Here is a 24,528-nt window from a genome sequence, read left to right on the forward strand (position 1 = left end):
GGCCAGTGCTTGTTGGGCTGCTGGTGGGCTTCTGCGGACAGAGGAGGTCCAGGTGAGGCTTTCTCCCATTTTTTTCTCTGTTTTTATTTCTCCTTTTGTATATTTTCTATTTTAACTCATATTTGAATACCATTCTATTTGCAGATATTTGTAATTATGCTAATCCATTCAAGATTTAGTATACTCGACTATTGTTTCACTATTCAATTTGAATTCACATTTTATATTTGATTATTTGCATATTTATGAACTTATTCAAAATAGCAAATAGACATGAGTTGTTATTTTCACTTCAATTTCCTTTTTGTTTTGAATTCCTATTTAATTTAGAAATATAAGAGTTGATACCTTCTTCTCAAGGTATTTCTGAAGTTGTTATTATGTCTTAGTTCCTATTTGAGAAATTAATCACTTGCCTGTTAGTTTCATGTGAGCAACATTTTATTAAGGTTTTGTAGGTTTGATGATCACCCATATTCATTAGCATTTGTGTTCTGGTCTATTAACACTTTGAATTATCTAGAGTAGGTATTACTCTCCTCAAGATTGGGTCTTAATTATATAGATCAGTGATTGATATGAGTGGTTATTCACCACACATGGGTTTTAATTGTGAGTATAAGCACTAGATGTTTATTAGGTTTAATTAGTAAAGCATAGAACTTAGCTAATGAGCAATTCTAGGGTCCTAATTATATTCACCTAATGGCATGTGGTTTGGAACTCAAATGTGAACTAGGTTTATGGTGATGATCATCCAAGTGATGCACCAACTAGGGTTTAGTCTTCCCCTATCCATGATAAGGTGGTTACTTGCTTAATAGTTGAGGTTCTCCTTTAGTTACTAAGGACTTGAGAATTGGTTTTTATCTTATACCAATAGATTTCTTTTATATTCTTAATCTATTGTTAAAGTAACTAAAGTAGCTATAATTCTTTTTATAGTTAACTTTGGTGATAATGATGAATGGTTTCTCACCATATATATTATAGGCTTTAACTCTAAGCTTTACTTATGAGCTTATATCTTCTACTTCAAGTTCTTAGGGTTTATGATCACTACACAATTTATAATGATCAAGGTTTGGCTTCCTAAGTTATTACTAGAAATATTTAGATATGGTTTTACCAATTATCCCTCTCACTCCACAAGGACTTGGATTATAATCTAAGGTTCTACTCTACGAATGATGATGTGATTATCTATATATGTGGTCTTCCTTAGAATTTCTACCTTGCTATCTTCTGTAGCTTGTTCTTCAGGAATTCTGATAAACCTGCATCTTGTGGCATGCCTCCACCTCCTAGCTGCTTCATCTTGATCCTAACTATTTTATGGAGTGGCTCAATGTGTTGGTCTTCTTGCATCATGGTGCAAGATGATGAGATGAATGAGGTAGAGGGTTCCTTTTATAGGCTTGGGCATGCTCTAATATCATGACACATAGGTGGATGACTCTTGTTTTCATTTGATGAGTAAGGTGCTTGGTTGTCATGCTCTCATCCATAGCAATCCTTTAATCATGAGGTGGCATAACTTGGGATTCAAGTTATGTAGATATTTTCATCCAATGTGGCATGATGATTATCCTCTCATGTGATTTGTTTTTGGCTAGCCAAGTGGCTTTTGTTACTAAATATCTTGGGAATGATTTTATGCTTGTGGGTGATTCATTATATCATATGTGATTGTATTTATATTGTAATTGGGAATAAAATGTCAAAGACAAGGATTATACCCCAATTTTGAATGGTGATTGTTGATTTCACCAAGGCATGATCATATGAGTTTCAAAGTACTCATATTTTATTTTATTCAAATAGTTTGAACTATAATTCGTAATGTAAACGAATTTAGTTTTGTGATATTGCACATATTTAATAAGTTATGATTGCAATAAGAATGTGTGGCTTTTATGCACTTAGGTCCTTGTGTTTTGCTATATTTGGTATTTAATTTTAAAGTGAATTCAATTGTGCCTCAAGGTAGTTGCTTAACTTCTAAGTCTTAATAATTTAGACTTTGCTTCTTATCTCTTTGATGGTTATATACCTCTCCCATCTCTAGGGTTTAATGATAAGCTTTTGTTGGTGTTAAGTTCAAGAGTTTAGTTCAAAAAAAATACCATGAGGTTCATGGTAAGAATATTTATTTGTTAAATACATGGAAGAGATAAGTCAAGAATGTTTTCTCCATTTTATTGTTACTTGATGTTCATATGTTATGGCAAGGAATACTATATTATGATCTTTAATAAGACCAAGTAGTTGATCCTGGATTAATATGTTCTTGTGTTGGTTTTAATTCCATTTGATCTAACCCCTTAGATCAAATCATCTTTTCCCAAAACAAAGTTTTGGCAAAGTCACATTGAGATTTATAGCGCTTGACTTGATGAGCTACTTCAATTCCACCAAGGTCAAGTGAAACTTCGATTCATCGTGACTGTTTTACTTTAAAGCGCGAAAATTCCCAGATTTTCTATGCATGAATGCAATGCATACATCTGTTTCCTCTATATTTGTAACCCCAATACCTGGGATATTACAGTCTCTACCCCTTAAACTAAACTTCGTCCTCGAAGTTTGAACTCTCTCACGTTTCCGAAGTGTGGATCTGACTTGTGCGGACTACGACTTTTCTCGAACTCCATGGTGATCTCATTGGATATAATTGAATATATCCCTTGTCCAGATTCTTCCTGGAATCCCTTAGGGTTTGTCTCTGAACATTTATTCTCACTCCAGTTCTCCGATACCTATCTCTGAGCCATGGCTTCTAACTTTAATTATTTGATTTCTTTCAACTCTATAAGCTTGTTTCCTTTCTCATTGAAGATTCAATGATTGAGACTTCTTCTGGTGCTGCTAGTCTTAACTGAACACTAATTGGATAACATTCTCCTATTTGATAAAATAGGTCTTTGTTTTCCCTTAGTACCAAAACTGCAATAATGGTACTAAGTAAGGTACTAACTATAGAATTGGTCATGATGGTTTATTTTTCTAATAATGGATTACACTCATTGAGTCCATCCAATCATGGTTTATAGTTGATATCTATAACTATTTTTGGTTATTTAGGTTCCATGAAAGGAATCATTTTATTAGTCTTGGATATTGGTATGTTCAATCTTCTTCGGTCTTTGGCATTTTTGATCTGTATTTAGTCTATGGTATTTCCTTCATCCAACTTCATTATCCTTATTTTACTTGAGCTTTCGTACTTCTGAGTAAATATTACTCACTTTCTCAAGTTATAGTCCACATCTTACTTCCTCGAGGTATGAACCTCGGCTTCGGTCCGACATCCTTCGAAAGTAATGTTCAACAATCTTATGAAAATAAGATCGAACTTCCTCTCAGTTCGGACCTTCGTTTCTATCTAGCTTAAAGTATTGAGTTATTGTATATCCAACTCAATCTTTACTCTACCCCTTAGAGTTTTCTTATGGTCTTCAACTCCTTTTCTTCCAACTATTGGACTTATGATCGAAATATTGGTATAGGTCTTGTTTATGATTTATATTTCTCTAAGGTTTTGCGAAGAATCTTTGTGGTGTATCCACTCAATTGTGGACATCCAATGTGAATCCTTTGACTAAATGTTTATAAATCTAGCTATTTGATTGACAAGGTTTTTATTTGTCCACAAACTTTTGTTACAACTAATTAAATCGTGGACTATTTGTAATACCAACCGATACCAGTCTGTGGTTATTATACCAACTGTGGCTATTTGATATCTAAAAATGGATTCTATTATAGGTTCCGATCAACTGGACGAGACATCTTCTACTTTATCTCGCAGTATTGATATTATACCAATTGTGGTCTTCGATATCAACTATGGTCTTCTTATATCTGCTATGGTTTCGGATATCATCTTCCTTCATTCGGGGTTTATTTTGCAAGAAAACCACTAGGCTGACACTATGAATATAGTATCCTAAGTGATTTCCCATGCATTCCCTCTTCTATGTTGACTATGGATCTGCTTCAGCTTCACCATAGTCATTATATTTCTCACCTTCATGCTTCTATCGTACAAAAGTACTCCTCTGTTGAGGTAAGCATGAGTTTAGGTTGGTACTTCCTTCAGAGTATTGTGGTTGCTTCCCACAACTTTGTTTCCTTTATCCGATGAACCTTCTTCTTGTCTTCATAATCTTCGAAATCGTTACTTCCTCACACGTTTTCCATTACCCTCTAGATCTATAGCATCAAGTAAGAACTTGATATTGCAACATGCATTTGCATATCAAAGTCAAACTTCATGCATGGATCTAGTCAAACAATTAAAATCCAATAAAATCCAAGAAGATTCAGCTTTGTGTTTATAGTACACACCATCATAAGCCTGAATATGATTGTTGAGTAAGACATCTCTAAACATCAGGCTCTGATGTGTAGTATAGAACACCACATAATATAGGTTTATATCGTGATACTTAGCACAAATAGGTGGATTTCTATTATTTGTATCAACATTTATCTTAATTGCACAATTGCAACGAGATAAACTTGAAACAAAGTGGCCTAGGATAGTTTGTGGTTAACCTAATTTTCTTTGGAAGTACTGACAAATAGTATACCATATATTCGTGCTATTGAGGACTACTTCCTAAGATATAATTAGTTCTACCCTGTCTACTCTGAATACCTATCTATTAGGTTATAGCTCCTATACTTCCAAGTGTTTCTTTCATAAGACTATGGTCATGATGTGCTTGGCACACTTCCCATATTTTTGGAACACAGTTCTTGCACTATTGTCTGGCTTCTTATTGTTCTCCTTCAAAATGTTTATGACGTTCTATTCCATCACATAATGATTCTCAGGTGAATCATATATGATTAACAACTCTACCATATAACTAGACATATTATTTTCCTATCTCTCTTACTTACCTTCCATGATTGACTCATCATGGTCTATACTACCTCAAATTACTTGTTTTTTTTTTTTTTTTACTTACTATCAGTTGTTTCACATGTCTAGAAAATTTTACTTACTCATTACTTATCTTGGTCTACATCTTCTATTAGGATATCTTAATTATCTTCATCAATTGATATAATTCCTATTACCAGTCTGGATAATTCTTACTTAATCATAACATATGTTGGTACACATCTTCCAATAGGATAGCTTCCTTATGGTTGTATCCTCTCTTTGGACTACCATGTATTGTATACCAACTGTGATCCACTCATAATTATTTTAGGGTCTTAAGAGTATCCTACATAATTTGAGATTAGCTAGCTAACATTACTCAGGAAATATAGGTAGGAAATATTGACTCAAGTGTGTCAGGATTATTCTCAAGTGAATATCCATCTCAAGTCATAAGATTATTTGGTTTGGCTAAGACAACTTCCTATAGACACTACCAATCCTATAGGTCTCCTTTAAAGGGTTTTAATCCTAGGGTCAAAGCATTTGCTCTGATACCAAGCTGTGGTGACCCGGCATACCACTCGCATGGTGTAGTATGCAAGTCCGATATAACACCAATGAAACACCGTTCCACTAGTATTATATCGCTCGAGTGGTACAACAGAAACATATGCGGGTCCAAGGCATGTCTATAGAATTACACACGGACTACTGTTACATAAGATCATCACGACCTCCTACTTTACATTGAGGTAAAACTTCAGATAACTCCAGAAGAACGACTCGTAGTCTAGTCTTAACACGGACTCTATTTGTAGAGTATTTAACTAGCTATAGGGCTAAGAATAGATTCTAGCTAAGTAGGAGCTAGGTTTAGGAAGCTAGTTCCCTTCTATGGCTAAACTAGGTTTTCTCCTTCTTGGATGTGGTGATTGTCTCTTTTGTCAGGTTCCTGTCTCTTGAAGTAGTTGTTGACTCCTCGGCCTTCGAGTTGCACGGTAGATCCTCCTTCGATGCCTCCATATCTAAGCAGGGGATTTAAGAGTGGGATGAGTACGAGCGTACTCAACAAGTTCATTATAGGAAAGAGGTGTTTGATGCACTAGCTACAGCATTAGACCAAAAAGTCTAATACCAATGCAGGTTTTTATAACCATTTCTTCAAAAGGTGGTTTTTATTTAGAAGAGCTATGTCCGTCAGCCTTCACCGGTTTACTAGAACTTCATGGAGCTCCTTTCCGGCCGCGTTCGCAGTTCCATATCCCGGAACAGGGAGTGACAGGTCACGGTTCTTTACACTCTGCAGAGGTGTGTTGCTTTACCCATAAGAGATCTTAACCTTGGTGCCAACCGGGAATGACCCGTCCACACTTCCTATGGTGTGAGGCCCGGTATAAGGTCTAGCCAATCATGTTCCTCCGCTACCTCGAACACCCACCCTTTGTTGCATACCCCGACCCTGGGTCCTCGTCGGTCCCATTATTCCCGTAATTTCAGGGTGGACCCCGACCACGACAACGGTTTGGGACTCGTTAACCAAACTCCTTCGCCGGTAGCTGCAACCCATCATAGACCACATTACCGTGGGGAATTAGAAGGGGATCCCCACCCTCAAGTTGTTCCGCAAGCGGCAACCGCTACGGTAAGCAACAGCTATACCGTGGGGAATTAGAAGGGGCTCCCCACCCTCAAGTTGCTCCGCAAGACACAACCGCTACGGTAAGCGCATCCGTTGATGAACGAGAGGTGGAAACACTTTTGACTACTCCGTCCCACTCCGGATCTTATGGTTAACACGGGTATTACGGCACAAGAATCACTGGCGACATTTGTTGTTTAATCCTAGATGGATATATAACCCTTGCAATGGAACCTCCACCATATCAACACAATCCATGGTTCCATTGCCCACCACATAGTCATATTCATAGTTATGAAAGTAGTGGTTTTGGTTTTTATGCAATCGTGATAACCATAGTACTTTGCAAGTAATTTGGTAAAAATACTCAAATGACATGAGCAAGCGATGAACTTGCCTTTCTTGACTGCAAGATTATGCGGACAAGGTCTTCGTTACGCAATAACTCCAAGTTCTGAAATAGCATCATCGTCCGGTAAGGACGATGTTTAAAAGATTGGCAAGGATGCAATAATGCATAAGAATGAGATGCAATCGTTCTACGCGTGATCTAACCTCGATGATTTAGGATCGGTGAGTTGTAATGATTGGTTTAGGGTGTGTTGCACTTTTAGAATGATTCTCATACAAGGTTCTTATTCGGGTGTGGTTACATGGTATCATGAACAGGTCTTTGCAATATAGAATAACAATAATATTACAAGCACACAACTATAACATTTGGTATAATACTAACATGTAATGAATAGTGGTTGGTTTTAGTACTATATGGCATGGTTAGTGGTTAATTATCATATACTTTAAAAGAATAACTTTTGAAGAACATATTCTTTAATAAAGAACAAGTATGATACTTAAGTTGGTGGGGTTATATGGTTGACTATGGTTTCATCTAGTTTCTAGAGTAAGTATTAGATGGATCCAATCAAGATTGGATTCATCAATACCTAGGGCTTGTAAGGTTGAGTTAAGCATAAACATCCTAAGCAAATATTTATACATGGTTGCTATCAAAGTTGATTTATCCGATCGGCGATTGCTAGCTAGGGTTTATAGGTTCTTATAAGCGAGGGTTGGTGATGCTTCCTTATTAACTTCAAAAGAATAACTTTTGAAGAACATACTTCTTAAGTGATAAGAAGTATCTCAATTAGAGTTGAGGTTGACTAGGTTTTGCTATTGGATCCACTAATTAAAGAATGGTTGGTTCTTAAATGGGATGGTTCCTAAGTGTCTCACACTAGTGGAGTTTAGTGGAGTATGGTATGTAATGGTAAATAATTGGTATGGTTGCTACTAAGGTTCATCACAAGGGTGTGATGTTAAATCGAGGATGAGTAAGGATAAGATTACGGGTAATAAGGCTAAGGTTGATCCTATTTGATCATCTGGGTAAGTTAGGTGTGCATACATGGAATATTGAATTTATGGATAATAGGGCTTCTATATTTTCTGTTGACATGGTAAGTGTTTAAGTGCTGATTATAGTTTTATGGATCAAAATAAAGTAGGATAATCACAAGGTATACCCTAGGGTTTAGGTTTAGGACAACTTAAGGTTCATATGGATTAATAGAGCTAGTGTTTCTAATTGAATTGGTGTTTTAGGGTTCCACATGAAATTATGAGGTTATCACTATGTTTCAAATGGGACTAGGGTTTCCTAATTACCCTATAATTCTAGGATTAATAACTTCATTATCAAGTTGAAGTTATTAATGAGTTTGAAATAAAAATAATATGAGATTTGATATTTTATTATTTTTAATGAATTAATAAATTAAGGTAATCGGGATTTAAATCCTTCTAATAAGGATTTAACAAATTAACAAATAAAGAAAAATTAGTTTTAATGTTTTCTTTATTTACTTTACTTGGTTTTTATTTGTTTTATACCCTTTTCCTAATTATTGAATTTTAATTGATTTTAGAATTAAAATTAAAGGCTTAAATAACAAGTTTTAAATAATTAAATTTTTATTAGAAATAAAAATTTCATTTTATATTTTTATTGGATAGGGTTTATCTTTATAAGGATTTTGATATCTTATATTTATTTTTCTGAGTTTTTATGAATTTTCTATAATTAAATGAAGTTGCGGTAATTGTTGGATTTAAATTAAAATGAGAAAAAACTAAATCTACTCGGCTAGTTTACCCACGCAGTCACCGGCGGGTGGGGCTAGTTCCACGTCGGGTGCCACCGTGGCGTCGAGGTGGCGGGGAAAGGGCTGGCCGACGGCCGGTTGCCGACGGTCGCCGGAGCTACCGGTGTCCCGCGAGGTGGTGCGTGGTTGCGTTGGAACGAGGACGGCGAGGGGATGCTAGTGATGGTCGCGCCGCCACCGGATGGTCGCCGGAGCTTGGCCGGCGACGGGATCGAGCGGCGAGCTCACGGGTTAGCCGTCGCGGTGGAGCTACGGCGCCTAATCGAGCGAAGCGAGCACACCGAGAGGTTGAGGAGCTCACCAGGAGGACGTAGGGCGTGACGGCGAGGTCCATGGCGGTCGGGTTCGCCGGAATCGTCATCTCCGGCTGTCGGAGGGAACGAGCTCGACGGAGATGCTACAGATCGCCATGGCTTGATTCCTTTTGCAAATTGACCATGTCGAGGACGGCGATCACAGTGGTGGTCACGGCGGGGCCTGGGGCTTCCCCAATCGACGGTGATAGCCGGAGTCTGGTCGGGTAGGGTTTCGGCCTAGGGTGAAATCGCGCGGAGGAGGAAGGAAACCGAGTCGAGGGTTCATGCTGGGGTTTTTATAGGCTCCCAAACGAGCCTCGTCACGTCGTCGATGAAGCAGAGATCGCCAGCGAGAAGAGAAGCCCGCCACGGCGTCGTGCTGTCCACCATGCGCGACGAAGAGATGAGGACGACCCTCTCTCTGTTTTAATTCGACGAAGGGGTATCTTGGGCTGAGCTGGGCTGTGCTGGGCCAGTGCTTGTTGGGCTGCTGGTGGGCTTCTGCGGACAGAGGAGGTCCAGGTGAGGCTTTCTCCCATTTTTTTCTCTGTTTTTATTTCTCCTTTTTGTATATTTTCTATTTTAACTCATATTTGAATACCATTCTATTTGCAGATATTTGTAATTATGCTAATCCATTCAAGATTTAGTATACTGACTATTGTTTCACTATTCAATTTGAATTCACATTTTATATTTGATTATTTGCATATTTATGAACTTATTCAAAATAGCAAATAGACATGAGTTGTTATTTTCACTTCAATTTCCTTTTTGTTTTGAATTCCTATTTAATTTAGAAATATAAGAGTTGATACCTTCTTCTCAAGGTATTTCTGAAGTTGTTATTATGTCTTAGTTCCTATTTGAGAAATTAATCACTTGCCTGTTAGTTTCATGTGAGCAACATTTTATTAAGGTTTTGTAGGTTTGATGATCACCCATATTCATTAGCATTTGTGTTCTGGTCTATTAACACTTTGAATTATCTAGAGTAGGTATTACTCTCCTCAAGATTGGGTCTTAATTATATAGATCAGTGATTGATATGAGTGGTTATTCACCACACATGGGTTTTAATTGTGAGTATAAGCACTAGATGTTTATTAGGTTTAATTAGTAAAGCATAGAACTTAGCTAATGAGCAATTCTAGGGTCCTAATTATATTCACCTAATGGCATGTGGTTTGGAACTCAAATGTGAACTAGGTTTATGGTGATGATCATCCAAGTGATGCACCAACTAGGGTTTAGTCTTCCCCTATCCATGATAAGGTGGTTACTTGCTTAATAGTTGAGGTTCTCCTTTAGTTACTAAGGACTTGAGAATTGGTTTTTATCTTATACCAATAGATTTCTTTTATATTCTTAATCTATTGTTAAAGTAACTAAAGTAGCTATAATTCTTTTTATAGTTAACTTTGGTGATAATGATGAATGGTTTCTCACCATATATATTATAGGCTTTAACTCTAAGCTTTACTTATGAGCTTATATCTTCTACTTCAAGTTCTTAGGGTTTATGATCACTACACAATTTATAATGATCAAGGTTTGGCTTCCTAAGTTATTACTAGAAATATTTAGATATGGTTTTACCAATTATCCCTCTCACTCCACAAGGACTTGGATTATAATCTAAGGTTCTACTCTACGAATGATGATGTGATTATCTATATATGTGGTCTTCCTTAGAATTTCTACCTTGCTATCTTCTGTAGCTTGTTCTTCAGGAATTCTGATAAACCCGCATCTTGTGGCATGCCTCCACCTCCTAGCTGCTTCATCTTGATCCTAACTATTTTATGGAGTGGCTCAATGTGTTGGTCTTCTTGCATCATGGTGCAAGATGATGAGATGAATGAGGTAGAGGGTTCCTTTTATAGGCTTGGGCATGCTCTAATATCATGACACATAGGTGGATGACTCTTGTTTTCATTTGATGAGTAAGGTGCTTGGTTGTCATGCTCTCATCCATAGCAATCCTTTAATCATGAGGTGGCATAACTTGGGATTCAAGTTATGTAGATATTTTCATCCAATGTGGCATGATGATTATCCTCTCATGTGATTTGTTTTTGGCTAGCCAAGTGGCTTTTGTTACTAAATATCTTGGGAATGATTTTATGCTTGTGGGTGATTCATTATATCATATGTGATTGTATTTATATTGTAATTGGGAATAAAATGTCAAAGACAAGGATTATACCCCAATTTTGAATGGTGATTGTTGATTTCACCAAGGCATGATCATATGAGTTTCAAAGTACTCATATTTTATTTTATTCAAATAGTTTGAACTATAATTCGTAATGTAAACGAATTTAGTTTTGTGATATTGCACATATTTAATAAGTTATGATTGCAATAAGAATGTGTGGCTTTTATGCACTTAGGTCCTTGTGTTTTGCTATATTTGGTATTTAATTTTAAAGTGAATTCAATTGTGCCTCAAGGTAGTTGCTTAACTTCTAAGTCTTAATAATTTAGACTTTGCTTCTTATCTCTTTGATGGTTATATACCTCTCCCATCTCTAGGGTTTAATGATAAGCTTTTGTTGGTGTTAAGTTCAAGAGTTTAGTTCAAAAAAAAATACCATGAGGTTCATGGTAAGAATATTTATTTGTTAAATACATGGAAGAGATAAGTCAAGAATGTTTTCTCCATTTTATTGTTACTTGATGTTCATATGTTATGGCAAGGAATACTATATTATGATCTTTAATAAGACCAAGTAGTTGATCCTGGATTAATATGTTCTTGTGTTGGTTTTAATTCCATTTGATCTAACCCCTTAGATCAAATCATCTTTCCCAAAACAAAGTTTTGGCAAAGTCACATTGAGATTTATAGCGCTTGACTTGATGAGCTACTTCAATTCCACCAAGGTCAAGTGAAACTTCGATTCTTGTGACTGTTTTACTTTAAAGCGCGAAAATTCCCCAGATTTTCTATGCATGAATGCAATGCATACATCTGTTTCCTCTATATTTGTAACCCCAATACCTGGGATATTACAACGCGTTCGTCTGGAACAACTACGCCCCGTCAAAGGTCAAGTTTTTCGGGTGGCTCGCCATCAAGGACCGTATCCAGAGCCGCAGCAACCTCCTTCGCAAACAAATTATCACCACCGGTGAGAGCGGCTGCCCCATCTGCGCGGCGACGCTGGAGACGGGGAGCCATATAATGTTCGGTTGCCGCTTCGCTCGTCAGTTCTGGAGCTCTATCGGATCGCAGCCGGAGGAGCATCGCCAGATCAAGTCCGCTGCGGCTTGCAGCCTCCCTCCGTCCACTCCTCCTGGCTCGGCCTCCACTCTTCGCCTCCTCTGCCTGTGGCACCTCTGGAAGCACCGTAACGATGTCGTCTTCAACGGGCTCGCTCCCTCCATTGAGCTTGTCCGGAAACGCTGCCGTGACGACGATGTTCTCTGGCGCAGTCGTCTCCCCATGGCGAAGCGAGCTGACGTCGATATGTGGCTTCATTTTTTCCTCCCCAGGCGCTGGCATGCTGCGGCGTGACGCCTTCTTCCCCCGGAGCACACGCCCCTCTTTCGCGTAGGGTTTTGTCTCCCTGCCTCTGCATGTAATCCTCTGCTGTAAAAACTCTTCGGGGAATTCACCTGATCCTTGGATGAAATGAATACAAAGCCATTCAGGCGGTGAGACTTTGCGCTCGCCCCCGGTGAAAACTAAAAAAAAAATCCCAATTTCTGGCATTTGTCTTATGCTTGGAACACTCGAAACCAAACAAAGAAGCAAAACTTAGTCAAAGAACCATACTTCCAGCATTGCCCTCGATATTGAGAAACGCAAGGCTCAAACGGAATAGCCATGATAGACCAACACAAGGCTCAAGCATGAGAATCTGCACATTTAGTTGAACATATCGTATTTACAATCGCCGCCGTATCATACATCATTCCAGTTGAGTTCCCCGACTCAAATGTCAAACACATAACAGGAAGTTTTGTCGTCACCGAGCCTGGTCGGACTCAGATTTCGCGGGCGCGACGAGTGTCCGCCAGAGGTACCGCCCGCTCGCCATGTCCACGGTCGTCCAGAAGCCGGCTTTCACAGCCGAACCAACCTGCATTCAGATGCAAATACTCATTCAGTCTTCGTTCGCCTCTTAGGGTAGAGATGAATTCATTTTTTATTCAGTTTTGACAGCTGAGCTGACGATGATTTGGTTTTGGTGGGCTCTTTCCTGAACCCAATGAGCCTTAACAGCTAGCCATATGAATTGTACATCATCACACATTAGCTAATTAATTAACTGTTATTCTATCCATGAGCTTTTAGCAAGATTCCAACCTTCTTGTCGGTAATTCGTAGGTAAGTTTGGTTGCGAGAACATGGACTAGAAATCATCTAGAATGATGATTAGGCAAGAAAAGTGACAGGTACGCAATAAGCTAAGAATAGTCAAGATGGCAGGTAGGTAGGTTGGGTACCTTGGAATGGAGGGGAACGGCGGCCCTGGGAGATTCCGAGCCCTCATCGGCGTCTTGGAAGAAGTCGGGCTCGGCGTTGAGGCCCCGGAGGAGGAAGAACCCGGCGACGGTGGCGGAGAGGAAGATGAGTATCACCCTGAGCGGACACATTTTGCTTCTTCTCCGGTAGCTTCCGAACGGCCGAATCAATTGAACAAGAGAGATTCCAGAGGAGAGGAAGACCTCAGAAGGAGCTCGGAAGCAATCTGCTCCGCGTGAGAATGGAATGGAATTCGAGCAGGATGCAGCTGGAGGAGGAGGAGGGTAGGAATTGTGAGATGGGAGGAAGAAGACGGGGGAGCCGCCCTGGTTTTATGGCGTGGGCGCCAGGGCCGCAACAGCTGGGGTGGGCCGCGGCCGGCTAACCCTGGGGCCCGCGTGTCAGCCGCTCGTAACCGCTGACGACGGCGACGGTGACCCGGTCGGAACTACTCGTTTTGACGAGGTACACAGAGCGACATGGATTCGAACACACGCACACGTTTGCGTTTTTGACAGCTTGAGAAAATGGGATCGTGCGTGCCATTTTGAACGAGCAGGCACAGCTGACCGTCTCGTTGCTGGTTTGCCTCCAGTACGAATTGCACATACATTGAACTGTCCCCATCTGAACAGCCGATGACAATGATTTGTATGAATTATTTCTGAAACCGATCGAAACGTTGTCAATGAAGAAACAGTCTGTGGGTTTTACAGGGATTGACTTTATTTTGTTTATTATGGAGGCAATGATACCGTTAAAATGATTCCCTTTCGTAGTGGCAGAAAAATATGTGAGCAAATTTACAGTGTCGCTAGTAATTACATATACTATATCCGTCTTAAAATATAAGATGTACTTAAATTTCGCTGGTCAACGACCTATAACTTTGACTATGATTTATAATTATAATATGCTTGAAAATTTACATATAATAAAAAATAATCGCAAGATGAATGCAATGATACCGTTTATACATTTTCAATCATTGTGTTTTAGTATATATTAATTAGTGGCGTTGTGCATCAAAGACCGTCCGAAAAAATCGTGCCTTATATTTTAGGATGGAGAGAGTACAAGTCAAGGCAGAATTAAGCAGAAATATCAGAGAATCCAGTTGAGAGGGGCAATCCTAGTTTATATTGAAAAAAGTGAAACATTTTTCTCCAAGTATGAACACATAACTGAAATTCGAAAAATTGAGTGGGAACCATTGCTCCAATGACCTCTACATGGGTAACATTCAGCCCCTTGGAAAATCGGCTTACCGGAGATAATGAAAAATGACGCCAATATTGTGCGGACATTTTCCAGAGAAGTCGGTTTTGAACCATCAAAAATTGTTAGGTGACAATTATTTTAACTTGTTTTGAAGATGGAATTTGTCGTCCACTGAAAAATCGAAACTATAATTTCCCATAAAAAAGAGCTTTCAAAGGCTCATCATGTCTCAAACAAAACAAGCATGCTAAACACAAGCAAACGAAACTATTCGACTCGGATGCCTCTGTTAGAAGGTTGATGCTAGCTTGTTCCAGGAAGATGTAAGCTTGCTCGATTTCCAATTCCATCAACCAAATTGATACACTTCAAAAGCAAACAAATTGAGAAATAATTGGTACAGATTTTTGTCCCCACATTCTCCAAGCACGAGGAATGCCAATATTTTCCACAGACCAGATGCACGCGTGCGTGCATGCACGCAAGGCCGGCGGCTACACTTTAGGATAAAGCTTCCTCTCCTCTAACGTCATTATCATGTTGGCTATACATTAGCAACATGCCAACATGTCTACCAGAGTACCAGTTCAAGGTATCGAAGGACACCATCTAGTGGTAATCCATGGCATGCATGCACAAGTTAGGTAAGCATGGAGTGTGGTGTGGCCACTGACTAGTAAGTAGTGAACCATTTGCAAGCCATGTTTTGACTTTTGTTAATATAAGCTCGTGTTTCCCTGGTATTGGCAATCATGCAAATTAACAAATGGCCTAGTATTCAACGCATGTAATCCTCCAACGTGGAGAGTTACTGGATAAGAAGCACAAATGGAGTTAATGCCAACAGCACCTCTTCCACAAACCATTTCTTCTTCATCCGTGTCACCCTCCACCTTTCAGGCTTTCAGCATCACTAACCAATGTTGTCAGAATCGTGATTTTAAATCAGATCGAAACCTCTATGGCAGGATCGCAAACCGTAGGATCTTAACTTTTAGAATCGTAAAATCTAAGATTCTACTTAGCAGAATCGTTGAATCACTGAATTTGGATCGTAAAGTTGTAGAATCACATAGTAAAATCATGATTCTGACAACTACACCAACGGTAGGAAAAAGCTTACCAGTGGGGCACCTATTTTAGGTACCAGTGGTGCACTTTGGTAATCCATATACCAGTGACGCACCACATGGTGCACCACTACTAACACTTCGGTGCCCAGAGGAGCATGAGAAGAGGCCGGAGAGGAGGTGGAGGTGAGGAGGCCGGGGAGGAGGATGAGGAGAGGAGGTCGGAAGGAGGAGGAGGAGAGGAGGCCGGAGAGAAGAAGGAGGAGGAGGAGGAGGAGGAGGAGGAGGAGGAGGTCGAAGAAGAGGGAGATGGAGGAGAGTCACTAACTCACCGGAGAGGAGGGTGAGAAGAGGATGGAGAGATGTTGGAGGAAAGAAATGAGGAGTAGGAGGAGGAGATGATGGAGTAGAGGAGAAGAAGGAGATTGATGGAGTGGAGGATAAGGAGGAGAAGAGGTGGATAAGAGGGTAGGTGGTGGCCTGCCATTTTGAATTTCGAGGTGCGCTGATGTTTTTTTTTAAAATTTTCATCGAAGTCTAAAAGTTAAAAAACTCTTGTTTTATTTTTAATTTTGAGGAATCTAAAAATCGCTAAACGGCCTATGGCCGTTAGATACTTTTTTGTCGTATGCAACCAAAAAAATTATTTTACGGAAAGATGACACAATTTTGCAAAAAAGTCGAATTCATGTTCTAAAACTAGATGACATAACACATGGGTATCTCGAAGGATTTTGTTTTTTAAAATTTCTATCTTTTTTTGCGAAATCCCTCCCCCCCCCCGCGTCGTGGTTCGCCTTTTAAGTTTTCCAAAAAATAAAAGACGTCTGAAATTACATCACCCTACACAATGTCTTAATTTTTTTCCAAGACAAGGAAGCCTCGGCTCAGGTGTTCCAAAAGCATGGGCACTCGTTCGTAAGCATCACATGATATAACGCAACATCTTGTTTGGAAATTGTAGTACATCCAATTCATGCGGATGCAAATACGCAATGCAAACAAGTTAGTAACTAAAAGAAATTTTAAAAAATGATGTCAAGGGTGGATGCCCAAGAGAAACGTATAGATGATGGCTGTATCACTGTGGATCATAGTCAGTTCCAATCTGTCCGGTGAACCATGGATTGCTGGACCAAACTTTACCTTCAGTATTGTTTTTACCTACATTGTTATTATTTTTTATTTTCCCCAACGTTTCTTCCCTTTCTTTGGTTATTTTTGCGTTGTTCTTATATTCTCTGGTCTTAATTGCGGGCTAGTGCTATATTGCATATGAGGGATCAGTTTTTGAATGACTGTTGCTCAACATTAACATGGGATTGCCGTAAGGATTTCTAAGGGCATGCGATTATATGCATTTTCTGCTATAAACTATGTGTCAAAGCACCCATAAGAGAAATTCCTGCATTCTTAACGTGAGGAGAACTCTCGATCGACTTCAATTGTTTATCAAGTTTACAAAAGGTCATAAGGAGAGACACAACCCTTGTTGTTTTTTTGTAGAAAAAACTCTCTCTGTAGCATGAAACATGTCTTCATTTTGTCCAAATTTGGTTGTATCTACTATCTAGACATCTGTCATGGAACAGCGGGAGTAGTTTAGTTAATATTCTTTCGGCCATGAAACCAACCACTTGATTCCCATGTACTTAGACTGTGTAATGCATCTTGGTGGGGTGGGAAACTGAAACTTAGAGCATATCTAGCAGATGATATATAATAGGGCACCTAAACTAGGTGATGTAAAAGTTATACATTACCACATAAGATTTTTTTACATCACCAAATCAATTGTTGTTTTTTCAGATGATGCAAAATAGGGCACATGTGCCACACTTGGCGATGCAAAATGGGGCACACCGTGCACCAAATACTTCTTCTTTGACAGTTCAATCTTCGAATTGAACAATTCAAACTTAAATGCAAACACTTGTAACTTAATTTTAATGCTTCTAATTCATTAGATAGGTTCGATACATGTAAATTTGACTTCAACGGTACATAAACATCTAAATTTCGACACACACTTTAACCCTAATCATCGACAAATACTTCAACACTTGCCCTAAACTTCTAGACTAAGATACGTAGAACTAAACATAGATCTGACACTATCTAGCGATCATTCCAGTCGCCGTCGGAGTCGCTGAGGTTGTTCCGGAAATTCGAGTCCAACTCAGAGGAGGAGCCCGAGATGAAAATGGCGGAGGGCCCAGCTTCCAACGCTGCATCCCCAACATTCTTCTTCCTTCGCGGTTTCTCTCACCGCAAAGTACGATAGCTCGAACTACACGAGCTTCAGTTGTTCACGGCGAAGCTTCTCCGTTGCCGCCTCATCGGTCTCTTGCGACCTAATATGCATGAACACGCGACGAGTCTCCTTCTCCTGCTCGATGGTGACCAACCCCACCGGCGGCGAGAGGAACTTGGCCTCCTTGAGGCTCTCCAATTCGGGAAATTCATCTTTGCCCCTGGGTGGCTGAACATCCACGCTCCGAAGTCGTACACTCATGCGGCGAGCTTCGGGCGACACAAACGTAGCAATCCACCATGCACGCCGTCGACGTTGACCTCCGCGGAGAGGAGCGATTTAGCGGGGAAACGGAGGGGTGGGCCTCGGTGGCGGAGGATCCGACTGTTTTGAGGTGGGCGGACAACAAGAAGGACGCGAATCAGCAGGAGCGCAGCTGCGGGAAGAAGATACGCAAAAGGCTTCAACGTGACGGTTAGGGCTGCACGCGGTGTCCTATTTTGGGATACATCATCTATTTGCATCACCTCCCCAAAATATGTACATCACCATTATATGTTGGAGAAGCATTTTTAGGTCAATGTGGTCTAAAAGTTAGTCTTTTGCATCACCTAGTCTATTAATGTGCTACCAGCTTATTTTACAGCAGGCTCCAATGTTCACTAGAAATGTTTTCAAACTAGAAGAAAAATTCAAAAGTAGTATGTGTATTGATTAAATCACAAGCGTTGGATCAAAGATAAAGGTGGCGGTCGTACTTCTAAAATCCGCAACCAGACAGGAAGGGGGATCCACTCCAATAGCCGCGGCAAACTCCCGACCACCGCTCACCGCCCACCGTCCAACGTCCACCGCGCCCCGCGCCTCTCTCTAGATCGCGCGACCATGGCGGCCACGGCCAACGCCTCCTGCCTCCCGGCCTCTCAGCGCCTCCCGGCCAGCCGCGCCGGCGTCCGGACCAGGGCGAGGCCGGCAATGGCTGCCGTCGGGTGCGCTCCCGGACGCGGCGGGGTTCGCCGGAACAGCGTGTTGCCTCTCCTGTGCCGCTCCTCCGCGGCCGCGGCTGGAACCGGGGGGAGCGGGAGGATGGAGGACTACAACACCGCCATGAAGCGTATGATGCGGAACCCATACGAGTACCACCACGACCTTGGTACGAACATTTGCCGGCCATATGATTATTTTGATTGATATAATTGGTTGGCCATATGAAACTATTGAATTGTGCGTGTTTATTTGATTTACGGAAACAAGTTCAGTTAGAGAAATGTGCGTATTTGTAGGACTCCCATCTGTGAGAAAATGTTCAAATGTGTTGCTTATAGAACTCTCGAGCACTAATTGGAGCATTGGTGGGCCAATGTATTTTGGGGTGTACTAGAAATTTGTGCATGGTTGGTTTGCTTCGTCAGTGTTTGTTGGACCCTCCTAGATTAAATGAAGCTAACCTGTTCTTGGTTATGTTAAATAATGGTACAAAATCTTTGTCCTCTTGCCCAATGAATTGGTGGTTATAGTAAACCTACATTTAGAGAAATGTGCGTGTTTGTAGGACTCCCATCTGTGAGAAAATGTTGAAATGTGTTGCTCATAGGAATCTCGAGCACTAATTGGAGCATTTGTGGCCCAATGTATTTTGGAGTGTAGCAATTTGTGTATGGTTGGTTTGCGTTGTCAGTGTTTGTTGGACCCTCCTAGATGAAATGAACCAAACCTGTTCTTGGTTATGTTAAGTTTTGGTATATAATCTAACTCTCTTGGCCAATGAATTTTTGTTTTTACATTTGTGTGAGCTGATGTTAGAATGGAAATTTGGATCCAGCCCATTTGGTAGGCTTTATGACCCACAAGTTATAACTTTATTAGTAGTTGCTGGATCAATGCTCTTTCTGGTTCTGTAGATCAGCATATGGTTAAAAATATTTGTTGGGATGCGCCTTATCATTTCTTGGTGAAATGATGGCTTAGTATTAAATCATCATCATCATCATGCCATGGAAGTCTTAAAAAAATGAATTTGAGCATTCTCGGTACGTTTCAGTGATTACAGGTTTATGTTGGGTAACAGAAACTTCCCTTTTGAGCATATCATTGACTAATCATTTACATAAATGTCATGCAAGACATAGCAAGGAGACAGGACCTAGGCATGTCGTTTTCTGGGTTGGGTGGTGAGTGGTGACAATAACTGGGTTTCCATTGATTTCTTCGTTTACTGATTTGAGTGTATTAGTTATCTCAATTGGTCCATTCATGGCAAGAGAACAGATAAGGAAGACAGGATGAAAAATTACCATCTTGAAGGCTTTGTAATTAGCATTTTTTTTTCCTTCATTAGCATTTTTCTGTTTATATGGTTTATATCTGGTGCCCTAAGAATAGCATGACCTTTCTACTTTTGTGGCTTTAAGTATACATATTTGGCAAGGCAATCTTTTATCTTCCATTCTCAACTTTGGATTTATGACATGCTCTCTTTTATGTTCCATTTTCAGATATGGATTTAGGATCTGTTTGATCTAATAAAAAAACAGTGGCATTGTGGTCATGTTAGGAAAAATGTGATATTCTGTTTGGATGTGTGTTGTAACCTCATGCGCTAATTCAGAATAACTCAAATATATGTCAAGTAGAAAAGTCTACAGGGGACAACTTTATTTACAAGTAGATATTGGCCCGTCATTCTGCTGAGCCTATTTGGTTGCTTTCGCTTATCTTATTATCATTTCAAAAAATGCTGGACAAAGTGTAATGATTATTTGGAGCCAAAGAGAACTATCACTCTTTTACATTGATGAGTTAATTATTAAACACCTTAGGTATGAATTATGCTGTCATAAGCGATAGCTTGATTGTTGGCTCGCAACCTCAGAAGCCCGAAGATATTGATCACTTAAAAGATGAGGAAAACGTAGCCTACATTCTTTGTCTACAGCAGGACAAGGACATCGACTATTGGGGAATTGATTTCCAAGCTGTTGTCACTAGGTGCAAAGAACTTGGCATTCAGCATATGAGAAGACCGGTGAGTTTCTTACTTACCCACTGACTAAGTGTCATGTGTTTTGCCTTCTTCTGAATTTCCAACTTAAAAAAATACTGTCGCTCTTCATTCTATTCACATTTCAGTTTTTACGTCCTAATATTTGGCATTTCCGTAGACTCATTCTCTGATCCATGTAGTAAATCTGTGGCGAGGAGTAAATTGATGATAAAAGAGTGAAATTGTGTTTTAACTGTTGTCAGTCCATTGTTGGCTTTCACAAGGAACTTCATGGTTCGATTAAAATGATCAAATTAAAGATTAATCATAGCACATCCATATTTTCTTTTTATTATGACACCAGATTAATTAAGCTAAACATTTAGCAAGAATGATCTGTAGTATGTAGAGTCTGAATTGTATTGTGCAATCTCTGAAGTCAACCAAAAATAGAAAAGGTCGACAACAAGTAATCTTGAAGAAACCTAGCTGCAAACTATAAGCAAACTGCGAGCTAAGGATGTTTTTGCAGAGGAAAACAGATGATTATTACAATTCCTTGCTTGCAGGCAGTAGACTTCGATCCAGATTCATTGAGGAAACAATTGCCCAAAGCAGTTTCAGCATTAGAATGGGCTATATCACAAGGCAAAGGCCGAGTTTATATCCATTGCACTGCTGGACTTGGAAGAGCACCTGCGGTTGCAATTTGTTACATGTTCTGGTTCGAGAATATGGATGTAAGCTCACTAAATCTAATCATATATATATGGTAGCTAGAAATCACGAAGTCATGTTTTTGTATAGGTACAGTACATTTAAACCTTGGTCAAGCTTTACTACTATTACTATTCATTTGTTTCAGCTTAACACAGCTTATAACAAGCTAACCTCCATAAGACCTTGTGGACCCAGTAAGAAAGCTATCCGTGCTGCTACCTATGACCTAGCAAAGAGTGATCCAAATAAAGAGGCTTTTGAGACCCTGCCAGAGCATGCTTTCGAGGGAGTATCAGTTTCGGAGAGGAAGTCAATACAGGACCATGTTCGTGCTCTCTACAAGGCATGAGAAGGAAAAGGAAAAACATCACGATAGGTGAAGTGTTCTTGATTGTCCATTATCAACCAGTAGCCTTCCTCTGATGTTCTCTTTATTGTGCAGCTGAACAGGGGACGAGGTAAGGCTGGACTGGATTGGTACTAGATGCTGTAGCGAAGAGGTTTGACCCAAGCTATCATCAGAATAAAGCCTATGTGCGTCTTTGTTGGTTGTTAGAATAAGGAAATAAAGAGGCGTGAAGAGATAGTAGGTACTATGCATGATGAACTTGATTGCAGGTTACCACTTCTTTTTTGTCAGAGATCATATAAGGGGCTTGACGATCTATGTATTAATAAACCTGTCATATACCTATCGTTATAACATTTCTGATATGGGAATATCAGTTCGTATTTAGCTATTGTTAGCAACATGTTTAAGTTATTACACGACGTCCGGGTATATATCATATCGTTGCCAAATGTGATGTGTATACTCATATTGGTTGATGCCGTAAATTTTCTCGTGTTAGAATCACAGTACAGTTCAGTTTCTTCTGTGTTCGCATGAAAGTTTACTATTAAGTTATGCCGATTACTTCCTGTGCTGCAGTTAACCTGTTTTGTGTACCATTTGGTTTTCTCTCTCTAGTCAGCTTGATCACACCCTTGTGCTTGAACGATTAGGAAGACTTGAATACAATCTGCTCTCTTATAAATATATAGTTCTCAATGAAAAAGAACATCTCTTACATCGCGCGTGATGCACTGACCAATCTAGGTCAGCTGTATGGGTAAGTTGGTTACTAGTTTATGAAGCACAGATACAGCCTATATTTTTTCGTAGCTGCATCTGAATTCATGACCTCAGCGCATCATCTGCCAATAGGCATAAATTTACTCGATATAGTTAACTATATCTGAATCTCCGATCCGGTTGGCATCAATCAAGGTGTCGATGCTGCATGAAACACAAGAAGAAAACATCAGAGAGCAAGCTTAATCACAACTAATGTGCAGGTTATAATTCGGCTACTCACTCCGACCCAAATTAATTGACTCAGCTTAGGAGTGCACATGTACTAGACACAGACAGTATAATGGCTAATTTAGGCCGGGGGGTGTAACAAAATCAAACAAAATGAAATGTTGAGAAAAGAAAATTTTAATTGCCTGTTGAAGATGGTGTCATCCAGGAGTCAGGGATACGCGAGACCACTGGCGGAGTTGGCTGCCCAGCTACAAAATCAATGTGAAAATCAAATCAAAGTCAAATTCAGATAAAATGAAAAGTTGAATGAAATCGTGTGTCATGGACAAGTTGCATGGATCATGGATATGTGTGCATGTAGAAGAGAGCAATGGGTGTCACGTACTGAAGCAGATGAAGAGGACTTGAGGCGGGAGGACGACGCCGCAGGAGATGGGGAGGTACATCATGCGGACGGGGTCGATGGGCTTGGGGAGCATGCGGTTGACGTCGCCGAGGATGACCGGGCACAGGCACCGCAGCGACCGGTCGTCCACCGCCGCCGTGCTGTTGAGGAACATGCCCAGCCCGTTGCAGCACTCGCTCTGCGGCGTCGGCGTGTCCGGCTCGCTCCCAGTCAGGAACGACGCGCACGTCATCAGCCCGGCCAGCGGCGTCACGCAGTCCGACGGCGACGACGACACGCCGCCGTTGCCTGGCTGCTGCAGGCCAGGGAACCCGGGCAGCGGTGGCTGCGTAGTCGCCCCGCCGCTGCTGCACGGCGGCGGCGTAGCGGGCGATGACTGCAATGGCGGTGGCGAGAAAGGCTTGAAGCGAGGCGCCGGGGGCGACGTCGGCCTGCCTCCGGCTCCTGCTCCTGCTCCGCCTCCGCCTCCGGGCATTCCTGGGAAGCCGCCGGGGTTGCGCTGCCTGACGCCAGGGAACCCCGGGAACCGGAGCTCGTCGGCGTCGGCCCCGTCGCTAGTGATCCTCGCCGCCTCCGATGACCGCGCTGCCATCACCATCGCGGCCACCACCATCACGACCAGCGCGCGCTTCCACGACGCCATCGATCGCCCTCCTGGCAAGTATCGATCGACCACAGGGAGCAAGATTGGTGGAGCAACACTGGCTAACTGCCTCTGTATGATGACATGAGTAGCCCGTGGATCATCTCGATTTATAGGTCTAGTACTAGACCTGTGTAGCTCAGTGATTATTATACCAAACTATACAAGTGATTAGCACAAAGATCATGCGTGCGGCATTGCTCTACTTTATGGTCCGATCTTGGGGCACCAAACGAGGTGTCTTTAGGTGGACGTTCAAGAAACAAAGGCATTATGAAAATGGAAGCAGGTTCATCATCTTGGAGACATGTATGCATAATGTATATATATGAATAACACTTGCTCCTCATCATTTTAGAGTTTGCAAAAAAAGCAAGACTTCTCTCCTCACAAGTCGACTGGATTTTTTTTTGATAAACCAGTTGACGCGAAGTTCTTGACG

General features: G+C 40.7%; 3 protein-coding genes across 3 annotated transcripts; 1 reads left to right on the forward strand and 2 right to left on the reverse strand.

The window, feature by feature from the left end:
* Positions 1-12,858: 12,858 nt before the first annotated feature.
* On the reverse strand, positions 12,859-13,761 carry LOC124654651. The gene is made up of 2 exons (XM_047193643.1): positions 13,462-13,761; positions 12,859-13,094 (listed from the first exon to the last, which is right to left on the reverse strand). The coding sequence occupies exons 1-2, from the start codon at positions 13,609-13,611 to the stop codon at positions 12,981-12,983; spliced, it is 264 nt and encodes an 87-aa protein (XP_047049599.1). The 5' UTR covers positions 13,612-13,761; the 3' UTR covers positions 12,859-12,980.
* Positions 13,762-18,910: 5,149 nt separating this feature from the next.
* On the forward strand, positions 18,911-22,464 carry LOC124654255 (phosphoglucan phosphatase LSF2, chloroplastic-like). The gene is made up of 5 exons (XM_047193273.1): positions 18,911-19,178; positions 20,845-21,050; positions 21,578-21,748; positions 21,874-22,104; positions 22,171-22,464. Exons 1-4 carry the CDS (start codon positions 18,911-18,913, stop codon positions 22,075-22,077), a joined length of 849 nt encoding a protein of 282 aa, XP_047049229.1. The 3' UTR covers positions 22,078-22,104; positions 22,171-22,464.
* Positions 22,465-22,993: 529 nt separating this feature from the next.
* On the reverse strand, positions 22,994-24,086 carry LOC124656426 (non-specific lipid transfer protein GPI-anchored 23-like). Its single transcript, XM_047195174.1, has 3 exons — positions 23,423-24,086; positions 23,220-23,285; positions 22,994-23,007 (listed from the first exon to the last, which is right to left on the reverse strand). Exons 1-3 carry the CDS (start codon positions 24,084-24,086, stop codon positions 22,994-22,996), a joined length of 744 nt encoding a protein of 247 aa, XP_047051130.1.
* Positions 24,087-24,528: the final 442 nt, after the last annotated feature.

Source organism: Lolium rigidum, chromosome 5 (genome assembly GCF_022539505.1).
Source record: "Lolium rigidum isolate FL_2022 chromosome 5, APGP_CSIRO_Lrig_0.1, whole genome shotgun sequence".
NCBI lineage: Eukaryota > Viridiplantae > Streptophyta > Magnoliopsida > Poales > Poaceae > Lolium > Lolium rigidum.